Genomic DNA, 20,053 nt, shown 5'->3' with positions numbered 1-20,053 from the left:
CCGTACACCAGCTGTAGTCTGATTAATTTCTCATACAACTTTGCATTTCCTAAGTGACAGATCTTGGAATCACCACGGTGAGATTTAGACATCAGAAATCATCTTGTTCCATACAGTGCTCACAAACAGATTCTCTGTCCGGACAGCATGCCTGGGCTAGAAGGAGTGGTATTCAATTTGTGTTTTCAGGGCAGCTCCGCATATAATCCTCAACTGGGGCTGAAGAAAACTTCAGAAAAATAAAACTGCCTTCTTTCTGCATCATGAGTTATGAGGTGTGAGTGTCAGGGCCATATGTCAACTGGACTGTCTTCTGCAGCCAGTCCTTCTCTTTCCTCATGTCTTGCTGCTCAAAGGATCTGCAAGTATAAGGAAGTGTAGGATCTGGAAATACTTGGGCAAAGGAGGCAGAATGATTCCATGCAGTTGTTACATATGTAGGTCTCTCAGATATGAAGTCTTATAATTCTCTGTTTTGCACGAGTAAGATGAAGGATCTGAGACAAGCTGTATTTTTCAATTAATCACCTTTTGTGTTCCTGTAGCCTACATGGCTTTGTATTACTGCATTCCATGATCTCATTGCATACTATACTGAACTCAGGCTCATAGCTGCTGGCATCAAGCCTTTCTATCACTCATACATTCACAGTCATTTAGCTGCTAATCCTTTATGACCTACTGCATCTTATAGGCGAGTAGAACCAATGTCATTTTTTTTTCTCCTTTTAGAAATGAACAACTCCATTTCCATCCTATAGAAGGTGACTTCTGAAAGTGTCTAAGAATTTGCAGCAGCACATGAGGTCAGCAAAACTGGTGTTTTGTTAACAGTCAGGTAGAACATTTTTCTGAGTGGCAATGAAGACAAAGCTTCAGTTAGCATAAGCAGAAATGTGATTGGGAAAACACCTGAAGGAACCATAATGGAAATTAAAGATTTTCTGTCCAAAACCTCTGCCTGAGATCCAGTTCCTCTCCCCTCTGTTCTTTCAATATGGAATATGAACCACTATGTTTATACCTGCCATCTTCCACATTTGTGTTAAATTGCACAAAAAAATGTAGGTGGGTTATTTGACCTTGCTACTGTTATAGGAAGACCACACAAAAGATACATCTAGGGAAGACTTTTTCAGACTGCAATGCAAACTAAAGTAAATCTACATCCCACTGCTATTCCTTTATCCCATCAGCACTTTGTTGAAGCAGACTATGCAGACTACTAAGCTTATCCCATAGTATAGTGTTCAGATGCAATTTGAGAATCAAGTCTGATTATTAAGGTTATTATCATGAGTGGACTTGATACTTCGCAATGAAAAATGACTGCCTATTATGCTGGGACTTAGCCTGAAGGCCTCTGGTGTCTTTGAGTCTTAGTGCCTACTGAGGTGTGTATGACCACCAAGGACAATGTATTTCAGGTCATGTAGTCCGTGTATTTAGTTGTTGTTCTCAGAAGCACTATGAAAATGGTGCCAAGCTGTTGATTGTATGTTAATTTGTTTTATTTCCCAGAGCATACAGACTAATAAGCTGGGAATGTTTTTCAGTGGAACTGGAAAAAGTGCTTTATATAGATGTATCTATTACTAGGAGCCTATAGTTGTAGTGGAGTTTGGGATTTTAATAAAAAAGGAGAAGTGAACAATAAGATAAGAAATCTTTGTATAGTTATAATGGGCTATTAGCCCAGCTCATGAAAGAGACATGTATTTTTGTCCCCAAAATTTATGGCAGTGAATGAATTTTCCTCATAGTAAGAAAGACAGCAGCTTGAGTTTTTATTAATTTTTCTCCCCATCAAATGCAGCTCTGTATTGTTTCTGCTTCTTTCTGTAAAGCTTCAGTATATTTGTAGAAAACATTTGCAAGGCCAGACTTCAATGTCCCATTTAAAGAACTGTCAGGCGGTGAGTTCAGTTCTGATGTCTCCTTGAAGTCAGCATTCTCAGGGATTCTGTACCTCAGATGCCTGGTAGAGGAGGGCCTTTCCCTCGCTCGGTCCCCTTCCCTCCTCACAACCCCCTCCTAACAAACTAGTGAGAGAAGCACCAATGATCTTCCTCCCCTTCTGCAGCATTTAAGAACAAACTCCCTATCTCCCTCTTCCTCCCTGACCTTTGCACAAAACAGGAGAGGAGGAGAGCTAGGGCAACCCCTGCAAATGAGCTGGTGCTACAGTGTTCTTCCCTAAGCAACTCCTGATCTACATACAAAGGTCTTGGGAATAATGACCTACTCAACAGAAGATACGAATATTCTCTCCAGCATCCACTTAGCTTAGTCTGCAGTAAACAGGCTGTGGATAGGCAGAACAAATTGTTCTTCTTCCTGCTTAAAAAACTAAATGACAGAAACATAACGGAATGTTTACAGCCTGATTAACTGGGTCTAGTTCTACCTCTGTGTGTCTCTTTCCGTAATGCTTCTGCCTGTAATGCTAAACAGGTGTAGAAGTGCAGTAATTCCATGGAAGCTCTTGGCTCTCCAGGAGTAGCAGAGAGAAGAATCTGGTGATAGATGGCATAAGCCAGAAAATAGTTACTTTCCTTCTTTTATCTAGGTGAAGATGTGCTGTTTCCTCTGTGTCATTCATATAGGATGAAACTAATGACCAGAGCTGTGTGGAGCTTTATGGGTTTTGATTTGCAGGGTGGAACATAAACTGTTTTCTTTTGGTCATTTCATGCGTTTTTCAATGCAGTCTCGTGTCAAGATTCATGTTCAATATACTTCCAGAGCTCAGTCCAAATCACTGCACTTCAGATCATCTGGAACAATGCATGGCAAACATCTGAAATACTGAGTTATTTTAAAAAATGGAATATTACCTTATGAGTAATGGAGAACATGATAAGATAAAATATCTTCTTTTTCCCATCTCAGCCTTCAAGACAAGGCAAATTGGAGAGGCAACAGGATTTATAGAACAGTTGGAGACTAAAGTTTGCTCTTACTTGAAGGAGGAGATAATAAGCTCTGTCCCAGACCACTTATTCAAGATTATTTTTGTGGGCAATTCGAGTGTTGGAAAGACTTAATTCTTAAGGTGATTTTGTGAAGATCATTTTTTCCCAGGCACAGCTGCTACTGTAGGTAAGTTTAAGAAACATTATTACTACTATTATTTTTGTTCCAACAGTACTTAGCAGCTTCTGCTGAGATCAGACCCTGTGTTATAAAACAGAAACATACAGATATTGTAAAAGCCATTGTCCAAAAGTAGAGTAGGACATGCTAAATGAGTTCTCCTAAACTGTGAAGCAGATAAGTGATGGAGAGGTTTTGGAGTAGACTCTGTACAGAAATTCTGGCAGCACTTGAATAAATCAAAAAAATCCTATTGATTTCAGTGAAGCTAGAGTTTCCTTGTAGATTTCACTGTTGTGAAACAGATATCCTGTCCTCTGGAGTGCACTGTACTAACCATCCCACCTTCATACCCAATCTCTATCCCTCTAAATAATCTGATTTTGTTTTAAAGAGTAAGTTGCCGCTGGTATGGACTCAGACGCAGACCAATATGATCAAGCTGTAGCCATTCATTATGCCTCGATTACACACTTTTATACAGAGCTCGTGCAGATTTGGCAGCTACTAATTGGATACAATGATTTTGAAATCCTAAAAACAAAGTTACTATTGGCTAACTTTAGTCCTGGGAAAGGGACCTTCAGACATGCTGATTGTTTACCTTCAGTTCCTCCTTATCTCACTTACATTCTGCATAATTGCCTACATTCTCATTCCTTGCTGGTTTTTTCTCCTTTAGTACAAATCAACTAAATGACCATTTTATTCTAAAAAGGTTCCCACAGAAAGTAAAATATCTGAATTAGAAGAGTTAGCATTATACTATGCACCAAAGAGATACATTGGATCACTGTTTTTAAAGCCAAACATTTCAAAACCTACGTTGTACTTACATTGTCTGAAGTTGGACACCAAACTTTCAAAAGTCAGGCACATAATCAAGGTACAAAAACTTAAGTATAGGTTATTGCAATGCAGCTGAGTTACTGTAAATGACCAGGTTCATTATACTTAGTCTGTATTTAGGCCTTGCTTATTCTGCGGCATATATGAAATAAAACCTGTTCACAATAAAAGGTATTTAAATTAAATTATTTGACTTGCATTTGTGACAACCTAAGAACATTCAGGTGAGCAGTTGCTGTAGTTCCCTTGAGTTACAGGGTAAATAAACACACCTGAGTTTAGATTTATCCTGGTATGTTGAGTGTCTAAGTTCACATTAGTGTCAGGGCAGATCTAAGATCTTAGAATAGGGATTTAAATTCATTTTGGCCCTATAAGCCCACTGAAGGAAGGTGGGCTTGGATGCTTCTTCATTAATGCCAGTGGTAAAAATCCTATTGATGTGGAAAATGGCCCCCAAAAAATTGTTGATGACCTACTGAGGTCCCTTCCAACCTGAATTATTCTGTGATTCTGTGATTCTATGATGCAGTACAGTATGATACAAGAAAGTGCAGGTTGTCATTAGGAGGAGGCAGTGACTGATTAATATTTAAGACTCTAATGATTGTTATAAATGTCCAGAAGATACTTATATCATTACAGGTTAGGGGAATTGGGAGAGGATTCATTTAAAAGTTTAGATAAATTTATTTTTGTCTCACTTCCATTTAACCACATAAAAATTAGGGAACTAACCTAACTGTAATCATCTCATCTTCTATATTCTGAAGAGAGGAGGAGGTTCTCCACATATTCAGTCCATCTATCTTCGGCTTATATCTTAGGTTCCACCGTCCCCTTAGTGTGGTGCCTAGTGGTTTTCCACTAGCTGTAGAAGGTGCCTATGTGGCTAGCTCAAACTAAATGCTGAAATTTCAGACAACTGAAGTTATACAGCATGAATTCCAGGCTAAATGGCTGAGACTGCTGTGGACTGTCGTGGACCCTTGCCTCATGAACCTGGTTTGGAAAGTTACTTATCATACAGCTTTTACAAAATTCAGCTACTCTGTTAACAGTCAGTATTTTATTACTGAAGAACTTCTGGCAAATAAAAGCTTGTGCTGTTCTCTGATAATTAGAGACTATGGACATAATTTTTAATGTAGTATCTATCTTGTTACCTTTCTGGAATTGTTGCTATTTGCTGGATCAGGTTTTCAAAGATCAAACTGAGCATATAAAGAGATAACCTACATTGTGTTTCTGTTATAGGTGTGGATTACAATGTGAAAACCATCACAGTAGATAATAGCCAGGTAGTCCTGCAACTCTGGGACACTGCTGGCTGGGAATGGAGAGAAATATTCTGTTCTGTTAGTCAGTTAAGCACTGCACGGCTGGATAGGGGAGAGAATCAGAAGCATGAAAGTGAGAAAACTCATTGGTTGAAATAAAGACTGTTTAATAATTAAAAAAGAAACAACCCACCAACCTCACCACCACCACAAAAAAAAAAAAAAAAAGGCAATAAAGAGGAAAAAAAAAATCAAGAAAAACAAGTAATCCAAAACTTCACTGTGAGGGTGGTGAGACACTGGAACAGGTTGCCTGTGGAAGCTGTGGATGCCCCCTCCCTGGAAGTGTTCAACTTTTCTGACACCTCCTCCTTAAAACCCAAAAAGCCAGAAGGATCGTGAGGCCCCACTTTCACAGTCTGTATTCGTACTGAAAATCAAGACCAAATGAGCTTTTGCCCTTCTGCTCTGTGGGAGGTTTCCATCCTCCCTGAGCTCACCACCAATGAATTAATGCCCAGCCAGTCCTAGATCAACTGCAGCTTCAGCCAACCTCTCTGCCCCCCACAGTTTTGTTGCTGAGCACAAAATCATAATGGCATGGAATAGCCATTTGATCAGCTGGGGACGGCTGTCCCAGGTGTGTTCCCCTCCCAGCTTCTTGTGAAACCCAGCCTAACCACTGGCAGGGTAGTCAGAGAAGCAGAAAAGGCCTTGGTGTTGTATAAACACTATTGAGCAGAAACTAAAATGTTATGTTACCAATACTGTTTTCATCACAAATCCAAAACGTAGCCCCATACAAATTAGTACGATGAAATTTAGCTCTATCCCAGCCAAAGCCAGTACACATTCTAAGGTTTCATCTGTTTGAAGATTAGTAATCATGGACCTAATCCTGCTTCTCGGGAGAAGAGCAAATATAGGAGTATTCCTAATAGAGCCCGTGAAATCACGGTTTATATCCTTTCCTAGCAGCAATAATGTGCCAGTTTGGTGCTAAGTGTCCATTGAAATACTGCCAATCTGTAAAAGAGATTCTTAATAACGCTTTCAGAAGTTTAGTACCACACAATTTCTTTAGGAGGAAGGCTGATTTTTAAATGTACCTGGAATTATTTCTATAGAAGAAAATGCCTTAATAGTTAAAAAGGGGGGTTTTTCCACCAAAATAATCCCATTATAGTTGAAGATCCAAGTTTTTGTAAGTTTTCAGTAGTAATTTCTTTCCCCATCTCCTCACCTATTGTGTAGTTTTCTATTACTAAAAGCAAGGATGATAATTATGACCTAGGTTTTCTACAGGAAGCTTGGGAAAAAAGCCCCAAACAGAAATCTAGCTAGCTTTAGTCAGAGAACTTTGTGAGGGTGAAATTTCTGCTCCAATCTTAAAATGAGAGACTATGGGAAAAGGTGAGCTATGCATCTGATTATCCAGACTAACCCAGAATCAATTAAAGAAGGCAGAAGAAACTTTACCAACAACATTCTTTCAAAAAAAATCTTTTTTTGCAAAGTATTCATCTACTGTTGTAGTAATTTGTGGTAGTAGTGTCCTCCATGAATCTTCTGCTGAATCTGGAAGGGAGTCTGATGATTCAAGAAGAATGGGATTGCTTATTACAATTCATAAGAAGCCTCACCTTTCAAATGGGTTCTGCAGTGAAGATCAGTATTACAGCTTCTCCCTTGTCTAGTTTATGGAATTTTAGAATACATAAGTAAACCAAATTAACAGGGTTAACCCTTATTAAGACTAGATGATTAGAAGAAACTGTATGGAAACATCTTCCTTTGGGGAGGGAAGATTGCTATAAAATTTTACTTATATTGTCAGATTTCTACTTCTGTTGAAGAGACCTATAAATAGGTTCTTACTTCTAGGTACCAAAGTATTACCAAGCAGTTTTTCAGAAAAGCTGATGGTGTCATTGTGATATATGATATAACAGCAAAAGACACATTCACAGCTGTCAAGCAGTGGCTGATAAGTATCAAGGTAACATGATATAACTTTAAATCTAAACTCTGGTCTCTACCTTCTTCTGGACAAGGGCAGGGCAAAGCACAGGGAGCAGCACATTTCTTCTGTTGTCTTAATTACATTTTTGTTAATGATTTTGGTCTGCACAGTTACCAGTAAAGCTGTTTTTAGAATCTCTGTGTCTATGAAAATAATCACAGTTCCAGGGTTTTGAGGACTTAAAATGAGTGATGGGGAAAGTCCAGCATGGAGTCCTCTGATTTATCATAAAGGTTATCTAGCTGATGACTCCCGTTGGCTCACTGGTAGCACTGGAAGGTACTTTGGGTCAGTGGTGATGATCCTGATGATCACTGATCAGCACTAGCAGTTTGACAACCAAGTATGTAGCTCACGGGAATTTTACTGTTTTGTGAACACAAGCCATAAACTTAAAGCTATTGTTATCTACATTAGTGCTATGAAACTGTCTTGGGGTAGAGAGTTCAGTTTCCTGGGGATCATCCTTTCAACCACATAAAAACAAAATCATAGCCCAGGCCACTGAGTGGCTTCAGTTAATTAAAAATTATCTTTTTTTCTCTAGGTATATCTCTGTCGATCATAGACAACATATTGAGAGTGTAAGCAGCTAAATTTGCTTGTGACCAAAAGAAAAAAATAAAAATAAAACCAAGGCTGCTGCCATAAAGGAATGAGTTGCTAGAAAGAACAAAGTGTGACTTCCTTCCTATTTGCTCATTCTTGTAGAGTATTGCTACGGAAAAAGTAGGAGACAGATTGGTATGGAAAGATCGTTTAGTCTGATTTTATTGGGCACCTGTTCTAGTATAATACACTGTTGCCCATAATGGCCAATAGATGGCTTTGCAAGTTGAAATTAGGACTCATTCATTCAAATGTTTCCAAACAGGCATAGTTATTCCTCATATGAATAGCTCTACTGAAGTAATAGTAGCATGCCTTTTTTAAGAACACCCCCTTAAAAATATATGATCTTAACCAATCAGTGATTGTTATAATTCAGTATGGTAAAAGCTAGAGGAGAATTCCAGGTTTTGGTCCAGAAAAACCAAATATTGTCGTCAAAATCTTTTTCCAAGCTGTAGCGGTTCACTCATCTTTACTGACTAATTTTGTTTGCTACAAACTATTGCTAACTTGAAGACAGACAGCCAAGTTCATTTACTGCTGCAGCATTCAGCCCACTTTATGAATGTACTCGTTGTGATAATTCTAACCATTTTCAGAATTAATTTTGCTTCATGGCTATTCTGTGTATTTGGGGGGCCTATTCAGTGTATCTCTCCACTATTTCATGTAATTTATTGGGCATAATTGTACCCAGATGTTGTCATTATTTTCCTGTCCATGTAATTAGAAAAGCAGTGTCTATAAACATGCAATGTCAGAGCCTGTGTAGCATGGTAGCTTTCTCTCTGCCATTTTAATATAGACTCTTATGAGCTTCTGTCCTGTTATTAAAAAATGCCAAGTTACTGCAATCTCTAGCACTTTGTCCTTTTCATGCCTTTTATCCAACTTTAATTCCTGACATATAAGCAAAGCGGCATATACCTGGCTCATACATGATGTCTTAAATGTCTTGTTGCAGTGTGACTTTTGTTAGTTTTTATCCTCTTGATCTGTGATTTTTTAAATACAATGCCTCAGTTGATATTTATTCTTTGTTCTGCAGGAGACAGCTGGGGAGAATGTACCTGTGCTTTTGTTGGGTAATAAAACTGATAATGAAAAGGAATGTGAGGTCTCTTTGGGAATGGGAGAGCATCTTGGTAAGGTGCTATACTTAGAGGGGAACCTCTTACAAAATTTGAAGGTGAGGGTTTTAAAATGGACTCTGAATGTATCTAAATTCATAGAAACACAGATTAATTTTAATCAGACAAGTATTTTTAAGGATTAGGAACCCCATCACACTTATCATTTCAGCTCTCAGTGATGTTAAGTGCTGATAATTATAGTAGTTATAAAACTGTCTAGATAAAAAAAAAAAAAAACAAAAAAACAAACAACCAAACCCCAAACCCCAAACCAAAAAAACAACCAAAAAGTGAAAAAAAAAACAAACAACCAAACCCCAAACCCAAAACCAAAAAAACAACCAAAAAGTGAATGGTGCAAAAAATATTTAAGAATTCATTCCCATTGTCTCTCCTCTCTCTCTCCCCTCTCTCTCTCTTTTTCTTTGTTCTCTCTCTATTTTTTCCCTCCCTTCTCTTTTTCTCTCTTTCATCTCTTTTCTCTGTGGATGGATTCTTAAGAGAGGGATAATTTGGTGACCTTTTCTCCCTCCTACCTCCTGTAAAATTACAGAAGACCATCTGTTACTCCTATGGTAGAAGTAGAAAACATGTTTACTTTTAGTAACTTTCCATCAAGGAGATAAAATAAGTAGAGTTAACAGTCTGCATCTACCAGAGCACATAATTTAAGCATTAAGGGACTGCAAATAGCAGATACTTGTTTATATTAATGTGTACCATGCCCATCAATTTTTCTTTTTAATATCTTTATACAATGCATATAGTTTTAACACCAATATCCCCAGAACATTCATTTATTTAGAAATAAGTCATCCCAATATTCATGAGAAATTAACTAAGTTGGTAGGAGTTTACCTAAATGAAACAATGTGCTGGATTTTCTGTATGTCCTTGTTTCTCCTTTGAAAACAGATTTACCGCTCTGCTTCTGGTAACCAAAAAGGATGTTTTCAAAATTTTAAATGCAGCTGAATTGTTCTTGTTTTATAGGAAAGATTGCTGCTAGGCACCTCTGTATAACTGAAATAATTAGGGCTAGATCTATTTTTTTCTTATTTTGATTATTCATACAACCTTTTACAAGCATACCTCCATATTCAGGTTTGTGTCCATTATTTTGTTTTTATAGGGGAGTAATATTAGCCTTGAACTTCATCCCTCAAAGGTTCTCCCTTTAGGAAATCTGCTTTATTTTCTTGTATGCATGGAAATACAGATAGTATTGAGACCCTGGAGGCTAGGAGGGTGTAACATCGAATCCTTCTGTGAAAAAATAAATGACACATAAATGCTAAATGGACAGAGTAGGTGTCTTACATGTCATTTGGCTCTCTTAAAAATTGTACTAGTAAAACAAAGATGAATCATTCTAATACAGAGAACTCACAGCCCATCAGGCCATTGATTCTAACATGTCATGCAAGAAAATAAAACGTTTTGCAAAAGTAAAACAAAGAAAGTTGTCAAATTAAAGATGGTTATGGTCAAATAAATGGATCTGAATGACTCATTTGAATGTTTGAATGTGCTGCCTGAGGTAGGTAAGGAAGGAATGATTAATGACAATGGATTAGTTGAAAAGCAGCATAGCTATAATTAGATTATAACAATTTGCTCGCTATGCTAATAATAACCATGAATTTTAATGAAATATTAATTCTTGCTAAAAAGCCATATAATTCCTCTGAAACCACATACCACTGTCTCTATTAGTGAATGCAATTGAGTTACTCAAAAGTGACCCAAAATCCACAGGACTAGATGCTGAGCTTATACAAATATGTGAAGACAGCCCTGAACCTGTTCTCATGCAAAGAAACAGATTGGCCTGTTGACTGTGAAGTCCAACAGTTTTTATGGACTGTTTCAAGGTCTCTCAGGATGGGATGTTTTTACCTGTTATTTTAATAGTCAGAGAGGTATGTGTACTTTCAGAGGGCATATCAGCCCTGCTGTATTAACTCTTGCTTTGCTTCAGTCCCACATCTTACAAGTCAGCATACTACAAATTCGGTCAGAAACCCAAGGGCTCCCATTGTAATGCACGTCTCATAACTTCTTTGCAAGGCAGGCAGCATAGGTCATTATTAAAAGGAGGATAGCAGCCTGAAGGTGAAGCGGAAAAACTCCACAACTCATGAAAGTTGTACAGTAGGTATGCAGTTTATTCAGCGCTAAGGCGCATGGGGGATAGCTCCACCAAAGACATGCATGCCTTTTCGCAAAACCTATCCCTCTATTTATTTCCTGAAATGTTACATATGCATTAAGTTTTACAACACATTCATGTGTATTCATTTCCTAGCCCCTCTTCGTATTATAATTAGCTAAAGGGTCCTTCTGCACTTGCGCAGTGCTTTCTGGTGGTCGTATGGTGGTCTACACGATGAAGTAAAACGAATCTTCATCAGAGTGAACTTTTCACCTCGTCTCCTTGCATATGCTCTCTGGTTTCTTGGTCACAGTCCAAAGCACCTAATTCCAGACAGTGTAGGGGTCCTTCCAGGCAGTTTAGGAGTCAGTGACCTTGCAAGCTCTTATCCTGTTTTGATAAGCTGTTCTTTCCCTTATCATCACAGTTTTGATCCTTTCATCCTGTCTTCACAAGCACGGCAAACTTAATAACTTCAAACCCCCTGTCTCAAAGGGAGTCCTTTCAGTTCCTTGTTGTTTGAGAAGACTAGTAGTTGCAGTGCATGTGTGATACCCAGGGAAAGGAGGAATAGAAAGAGGATGGGAATTCTGGAAGGCATCATAGGGAACAAAAAGGCTGTGATGAAGCTGATCGGTAGTTGGATGAACTAAACATCATGATGGTAAGGAGAATTTCACAGTATTGACTTTGCAGGGAGAAACAGCAGGCACAAACCAAAGTGTTCACGTGCAGTACAAGAATGACCTAATGTAAAACATCTAGAACTCTCTTGATAGAGCTGCTGGGAGTATTAAAAAAAAAAAAAAAAAAAAAAAAAGGAGAGAGAGAACAAAAATAGAAAAGCAAAAATTGTGAGCATCCAGGAACAGCCAATGTTCTATTTAAGTGGATTAGTGTACCCACTGACAATTATTTAAATAAAATGGCTTATGATATAGGTGCTGCTCAGGCATTCAGGCAGCATGATTTTATTTTGGTCCTACACAGACTTCCTGAATGATCTCAAATGGGTCAATAAATCCTTCTCTATCTCTGTTCCTCGACTATAAAACAGGATGATAATGCCTTTGTCTGCCTTGACTTTGCAGACTGTGTGCGCTTCATGGGATGAGGACTGTTACAGTGTATTCATACAATGTGCCCTTTATTAACCTGTCAGTGCCATTGTTATACAAATACTGCTAATGAGGGAGCTATTCTTCTCAGAGTGATACTACTTTACAGGACAGAAATTGCCCAGCTCCCTCTGGTAATCATGGATTTTCCTCCCTGTTCTTTAGATGTCTGCTGATTTGTATGTAACTTTTTAAAGTGAAGCAGTTGCCAGTGGTCTCCCAGGTTCAATAACTCATTCCTGGATGGAGATCGATGGCATTTCCTGGCTTATTAGCTATATGTGTCCTGCCTTCTCCTATTTTGTTCTCGTTGTGTATGCTGTCAATTAAAGTTTCCTCCCTAATTCAAAGGAAAGACACTTGGTATTTCAAGGCTGAGTCCCCCTCCAGAGAAGGACCTGTTTGCCAGACTGACAGAAATAAGCAATTAATATGAAATGAGTTTAAATTGTTATCTTTCACCAATAAGAATTTGTCCTACCCATGGAATTTGTTGAAAAATCCCTTCAGATTCATGCCAGCATAAATGTCATCACCGAGAGTTGTCCTCTAGTGAAATCCTGTTGTATGTGGGGAAGATGTAGGAGTAGTATTACTCTCTGCTTGACTGACATGAAGTAGCTATATACTGACCACAGTAGGTTTTCTGTTAAGAGTTCTGATCAGCTGAGCAGAAAAAAAAGAGTGTAAATTTTATTTCAAACTTTTGTATGTGTAGCTAGCAAGAAATTTGAGCTGATCAAATTTTATCTTAAAACTTTCCTAAGGAAAGCAAGAGAATCATGGTGTTACATCATTGTAAATATTATACAAAACACTTTCAAAAAGTCAGTAAAATATTAATCCAGCACTAACATAGTCCGATTTCTTCCATTCTGTGCTCTTCTCTGCTTCTCTGGCCACCCAGAAATTACTACAAGTGGTTCAATCTTGATGTTCATTAGAACAAACCATATGACCATTGACAACATATTTAAAACAGACATTTGATAATATTGAAGCATACTTTAGAGCTGCTAAAATAAACTACCATATTTATGAAAATTCTTTTCCCCACTTTTTGTCTTTGAAATTTCACAGAGATGATAAAAATTTCAAAAAGCTGTGCAATTTTGGAAGCATGGTATATTAAAAAACAAAACAACAAAAAAACCCCACCAAACTTAAATACTTGGTCATTTTAATTAGAACTTCTGAAAATTGAATTGTGTCTTATGAAGAGTGGTTAAATGTACAAATGCAGTAACCACAGTTAATAGCAAACAAATGAAAATATGCAGACATGTGATTGTCATTTCCTAAGCTACTGACTTATTTATTTGAATTTTAAGCTAGTGTCATAAATAGCAAAAAGACACATGTGAAAGGGGAAAGTGAATAGAAAGTTGAAATCTGGATGGGTAAAAGGGCGTGTAGTGACACCATAGAGGCAATGCAGGTGAGCTTCAATGTAATATCTTGTGAAAGTAGTCAGATGTCTATTTTGGAGGGGATAATCTGTCATTCCCTCTCAAACATCTCTTGCCATCACAGCTGCTAGGTCAGGCTTTTGTGCAGATGATCGCTTGTATTTGCATTTATTGTGCTAAGGCTTCATCTGAAGTGCTGAGAATGTCTCCAGGGCTGAGAATGTCTCCAGAATGTCTATTGTTCTTAATTGCAAAGCTCCCAGGGGCTACAAAACCAAGGGCGCAGGGTGACTGTGGAAGAAAGTGCAGAAAAAATTCACAAGTACAAAAAATGAAATAGAACTAATTTGTTGGGTTTTTTTGCTGAGGTTTTTAACTGATCATTTGCTGAAAAACGTTGGACTCAAACTGTTGAATACAGAAATGCTGCTGGTGAAGCTTTCCAAGATTAAAAATAAAAAGTCAATGGAATTATTTTCACCTGCTTTGTCAAGCTCTCAGTGATGTACTAATTGCCTCATCATCACAAGGAGAGTTTACAAAACTTCAGTACCTTACAAGGCATGTTTGAGCCTTTGGAAGATCAAGCTCTTACAGTAAAAGCCACAGTACAGAACAAGTATCTGCTAAGAAATGCACATAGTTGTTGTTTGGGAGGTACACCTGGACTTTTCTTTTGTTACTCTTTACTATTAGGTATAGAATTAAATCCCAATTTGCCCTAAGATGATATATATTTTTTTTATTTGCATAATTCAGTGTATCTGTTGCTTTTTTGAAAGCTGGAGTGAGATATTCTGCAAAATTAACTTAAATTGTTTTTCTGTTTTATTCTAGGATTACAATTTAATTTTCTATGAATGCAGTGCATGTTCTGGGTACAGTACCAAACAGTCTGTGTTTCACTTAGCTAGGTAAGAAGAAAACACTACGAGCTGTATGCATGCCTGAGCTGCCTGTCACTGATGAAAGAATTAATTCTGTTTGTTAAATTAGTTTGATAGGACCTGATGGTGATCTGTTCCTTTTAGACTGGTGTAGGGGCACTTTGTGCTGAAGTAGAATTTTAGCTATGATACTAACTTTAAGCTTTGTAATTATAAGGTTGATAAAGGATCCTGGGAAAGAAGAAAAGCAACCAGATGTGCAGAGGCATCCAATTATACAGGACGTGAGAAAGATAAGGAGGAACTGACAGAACTTAATTAGCACAACTAAGTTATTTTAGAGGTTGTGTTGACATAGCTTCGAAGGTTACATTCCCAGGATTGAAAGTAGCCAATAGTGATTTTGTTGTTAAGAATTTTGAATTATTGTATCCAATCAGTAGCTACCAAATCTGAAAGAGTTTAGTATAAAAGCATGTGCGCAACACACAATAAATGGCTTTCACTTTCGTCATAATTGGCTCGTCTGGGTGGTGTCCAAGAACTTCGCGAGCGGACTGCTAAGAGCCCCTCGCGCTGATTACAAAGGACTCCGCCGGTCGACTACAACTGCTCTGTACCCCGACCCTATTGCTCCAACTGAGCAGTTGCTCAGGTTCATAAAGAGCCCTGTGTAAGCTAGCGTAGCTCTGTATAGACCCAGAAACACCTGAAATGTTGCTAGGAAAGCTGAGGGCCTGGCATATTGTGATAGTTCTTGCAGAAAGTTCTTGGAGGACTGGAGAAATATGCTTGAAAACGGATGCTGCTGAGTCCTTGCAGCAGAACGTTGGATATACTTCTTTCTTCCCTCTGCTCACTACAGCTTAAATTCTGCTGTCTGCCTGGGGGCAGGGAGAGGTGGATTTCTGAAGTTATTGTAAAGGGTAGGGGTAAAAATACAGGTAAATCTGTCCCCTCTGAACTACTTACAGAGGTGAAAACACTGGGAATGAATTGGCAGATCTTTAATATTCTAACAAATGAAAGTCACTGGTTTGAGTCTCTGTAATATACTACAAATGCTAACAAATCAGCACCCACATTTTTCTAACTGAGTGAAGAAAGGCAGTTTTGTGATGGAGCCACCGTAATTGTACTTTGTGTTTGTTTGTGTGTTAGTTCTTAAAATTCTGACATTTTCTATTAATCTCCAGACAATTTTATAGGCTAGGGGAAAATGTTTTTTTGTTTTAACCTCTTATGGTTGTTATTGACCTTTTTTTTCAAAAGTATTGTTTCTTCCCCCCAGGATTTTAAAGGACATGAAGACAGAGTGAAAGAAAAAAACATTGAACTTCAATCTGATATGAACAAAAAGTCTTGCTGTATCAGGCCATAAAATGCTGGGGCGTGTTTAGACAAGTCATACATTTATACTACATGGTGCTACATGGCACCATCAGATTTGCTTTATCTTCCAAATATTTCTTCTGCTGTGTTCTAAGTGAACCTTAAAATCCTTGTATGCTTTGATCTTCACTTTTACAAATATTGTCTTTAGTTATTTGACAATGTATTTGGGGCAGTAACAGTCTTCTATTCTGTTTCAAGCCTAACACCACTGAATCCTGCTTTGTGATCAGGCTTGTAGAAGCTTCCACGTTATTAATAATAAATAATTTTATAGGAAGAAAACTACTTGTAATGAGAAGTAAATGCTTACTGGTGTGGGTGAGCTGTCTTCTGAATACTTCTGTTTACTGCATTGCTCTTTAGATCCTGATTTTGTGATGACCTTTGTTAGAGTTTTTTAAAAATTGATGTAGGTAGCTGGTTGGTTGTTTAAAAGCACCACACCAGCAATTTTGTGGTATTTTATACCTTAGTGTGAAATACAGATGAACAAAGGATTGAAGAACTATGAATATTTTAATAAGTAGCATTAAGTCGTTTACACTACACATTGTTGCATATAGGTCCTTGATAAGAAACCCTTCCTTCCACTTAAATGTAATGAATTAGGTACGTTTAGACAGGTCACTGAAATACCATACAGGCTTGCCTGAGCTGTTGCCCAATAAGCTGGCAGGTGAGCTGGTGCTATGCAAATATCTAGCTTAGTTTCCAGAAACAGTAAAGTCATGGTAGTGCAGTGCTTTACTCTGGCTAGTTAACATTGCACTCAGAGGGCTAGTTAACATTGCACTCAGAGCAAATGAGCCTGCACTCTTCACCATATTTGACATGGCTGTATTGCTTTGTATTGTGGAGCTTGCTTTCAACCTCTGTTTGGCTGTGGTGTCCTACAGAAGTCCCAAAGCAATTTGTGGCCAACTTGGAATGTTCAAAATCAATTCACTGTCATTAGAGCTGGTTGAAAACACATACATACATGGCAAGCTCACTTCACTGGTGGACTTGGTTGTAGTACAAAGCATATTATGGCTGAACAGCTTTGTCTCCAAAAGTCTATTACAGAAGGTTTCATGCCAGAAGTTGGAGCCAGAATTTTCAGAAATAGTAGATCTTCTTTTGAGGAAGATCTTGAGAAACTTTCCAGCACTTAAGGAGTGAAAAACCTCACCAAAACCCAGTGAGACATTGCTCTCATAAGTGATGTTAAGAAAAAATTCCTCCTCGTGTACCTAAATATGTGACTGTTCTTTCAAAAGCATATGCCACACAGCATTTTCCTTTGGTGGGGCCTGATAGCACTGAGATACAGTGTTTGAGAAATCATACATTCAGAAAATCATGGCCCACCCTGGATCATGAGAAATCCAAATGTCATAATTACTTTTGGAAGCCTTTGTAGAATATAAATCAAAATAAGAAACTTCAGAGTGGGTCACCCAGTCAGCATACGATCAACAATTATTCCTGTTGCTATATGTCTTCACTGCATCCAGCTGTTGTGGAAGGCATTAAAAAATGGTTATTCATGACGGTAAGGTCACTGGGAAAGTGGAACCCATGGCATAATTTGCTTCATTAAAATATCAATCAAAACCATAGATTTTATTATATGGGACTTACAGACATGTTTTTTTAATCCATTTTCTAAATGTTTCAGAAAAGTTATTTTCCATTTGAATAATTAATCCATTTGAAACTGAGGGTGAAAGTTAAGCACTAGTTCAATAAGTAACTCTATTTTGGGATAAAACCTTGATCAGTAATTAACTGTTCTTGGGATTTTGGTCTGATCAAAGATATTTATCTAGTGGCAAGAACTATACAACAGAGGTTTGAAAACTTTCTCCATAGCAATTCTTATATCCATACCAGCACTCCTATGAGTTGGGATCCAAACATGATCCCTTTCCCTATCAAGTAAAATAACCAGGATTTTCCTTCTATCAGGAATGATGGATGGACCAAACAGCCTAGGTTGAGCTGATGCTTAGGGTTTTTTCCCTTGGTTTTTTTGGCCCATTGATTCCTGAGAGTCTGCTTATCCAAATGAAAAAAAAAGCCTCCCCTTGCTTCCACTGAAGTGCTTAAGAACCCCTAAAACCCAAAGGAGCAAAATGAGCTAATTAATGAAAATCAGTAGGCTTTCTGTTCACTTCCCATGGTTTGATTCTTGAAGTCCATTACTGGTTGTGGAGGGATGAGTCACCTTAACGACTGTTACATGTTATGGAATTCTCAGAATTGAATCACCTGTGTTCAGTCCTGGCTGGAATTGAACTAATGCAATTCCCTAATTTAAACCTCAAAAAACCAACTGTATATCCCCATTTCAATTAGGGAAGAAGTCTTATCAGTTTAAATATTGGCTTTGCTAATTGACTTTGAATGATCTGTTCCCCTGCATTAGCGTGTTTCCTACTCTGTCAATATCAGAACTGGCAATATTTCCTCCACCCTCTGTCAGCCTCAGGAAGACAGTTTGGAGGCTTAATTTCACCTTTATGGCCACTGACTCTAGCTCCACAAAACTCCAAATTCATATCCTTAATTTTCCATTACCTGAAGTTCATCTTGATTTTTGGAGGAAAGTGAACAAGTGAGGTGGAAGTTCTTTATGTGACTTCTACGGGATCATTTTTATTTGGACATCTTTTAGTGTGCACTGAGACCCTGCTAGCAGGATATACACTGCTTGAGGGTAGGCAATGATAAGGAGCAGCTGAGTCCTGGAATTAAGGGGATTTATTTTTCTTCATCTGCTAGAGGCAAATCCCGTGCAGCCTAAGACCCAGGAGGTGTCTCCAATCTCACACTGACAGCTGTGGCTGCTGCTGTTCCTTTTTGTAAGCTCAGCCAATATCCAGGCTGAGTACATATTGCAAAGACACAGATACACACACAACACTGTCATCAGACACACAGATAACACAGAGAGTGGTGTCTTCACTGCTCATCACTGACACAGACACAAATAACATTCCCATAAGTACAAACAGATAGCCCAATCCTTCTCTTGCTTTCCAACGGATCAAGATTGAAATTTGCTAATGAAAACATATGCGTACTCAACTCCTATGACCTGCAGTGCTCTCTCCCCAGGATCATGCAGAAATTTGTCAGAAATAAGACTTAATAAAAAGACTGGATAGCCTGCAGCTATGGGGTGTCAATGAGATAAACTCTGAGCAGCAGCTTGCTTACATGTAACTGGCCCCTTTTATCCTACCTCTCTCTTCATTTTTTTCCCATGTTTGTCCTTCCACCATCCACCTTGGCCCCTCCCTTTCTCTGCCCTTCATAGCCCAAAGAAACAACTTGCCCCTTGTTGTTTTTTCTCTATTACTCCAAGTTTTGCTACACCTGTACCCACACACATTTTATATTTCTTCTACCATTACCTAGGTCACCTTGGCACTTCTGCCATTACCTAGGTCACTTAGCTGCTGCTGTCCTTGCAAGTTTCCACTCCTGAAAGAGTCCCTACTATTCCCTTCCAGTTATCTGTGAAGTCAGTAATGAAGGTATCATATAACTCCTCCTTAACCACCTGTGAAGGCCAGCTATTGCTTACAGTGCTATCTGTAACTTTTATCAGCTGCTCACTCCATTATTTATTATATTCAGGGTTTCTTGCATCATATCCAGAGTTTCTCATGGTCTGTTTGGTTAGCTAAACCTCAGGCCAGGTCCTATTCATCTGTCTGCACACCTTAATAAAAAGCAGCTATTTTTTGATTAATGCTCACGGAAGATAGGTATGACTAACATGGTACAAGGCTCTACTGCTGGCCAGGTGGTCATCCAACTGGTGTGGGAATTGTCAGCTTCCAGTGTTCCTTGATGCTGATACTTTGTGTTGCTGGGTTGCTGTTTTCTGTCTCTCCACCAGGGTTTTATACCTCCTGTCAGTATTTTTCTCAGATCCATCAGAAAGCTAATACTGGCTTAATAGCAAGGAAGGTTTCTTTTTCTCGCTTTCTCTTTCCACTTTTGAATTACCTTTAGCTTGCTCACAGCCCCCTTCTCCTATCCCCCAAAAGCTTTTTGGTAAAGATAAGCCAAGATAATGGTGCAGCTGTGCATCATGAAACTG

At 38.3% G+C, this 20,053-nt stretch overlaps 1 protein-coding gene across 1 annotated transcript in view; it reads left to right on the top strand.

Annotated features, from left to right (window-relative positions):
- The window catches only part of CRACR2A (calcium release activated channel regulator 2A), a 34,670-nt gene extending 18,727 nt beyond the window's left edge, over positions 1 to 15,943 (top strand). The window contains 7 exon segments of the mRNA XM_010079470.1: positions 2,970 to 3,102; positions 5,203 to 5,282; positions 7,108 to 7,224; positions 8,909 to 9,010; positions 14,513 to 14,589; positions 15,218 to 15,228; positions 15,864 to 15,943. Of these exon segments, the coding sequence (XP_010077772.1) occupies positions 2,970 to 3,102; positions 5,203 to 5,282; positions 7,108 to 7,224; positions 8,909 to 9,010; positions 14,513 to 14,589; positions 15,218 to 15,228; positions 15,864 to 15,943 (600 nt within the window).
- Positions 15,944 to 20,053: the final 4,110 nt, after the last annotated feature.

Source organism: Pterocles gutturalis, unplaced genomic scaffold (genome assembly GCF_000699245.1).
Source record: "Pterocles gutturalis isolate BGI_N339 unplaced genomic scaffold, ASM69924v1 scaffold5496, whole genome shotgun sequence".
Classification (NCBI taxonomy): domain Eukaryota; kingdom Metazoa; phylum Chordata; class Aves; order Pterocliformes; family Pteroclidae; genus Pterocles; species Pterocles gutturalis.
The sequence above is the reverse complement of the archived record's forward strand: the minus strand, read 5'-3'. Positions and strand labels throughout refer to the sequence as shown.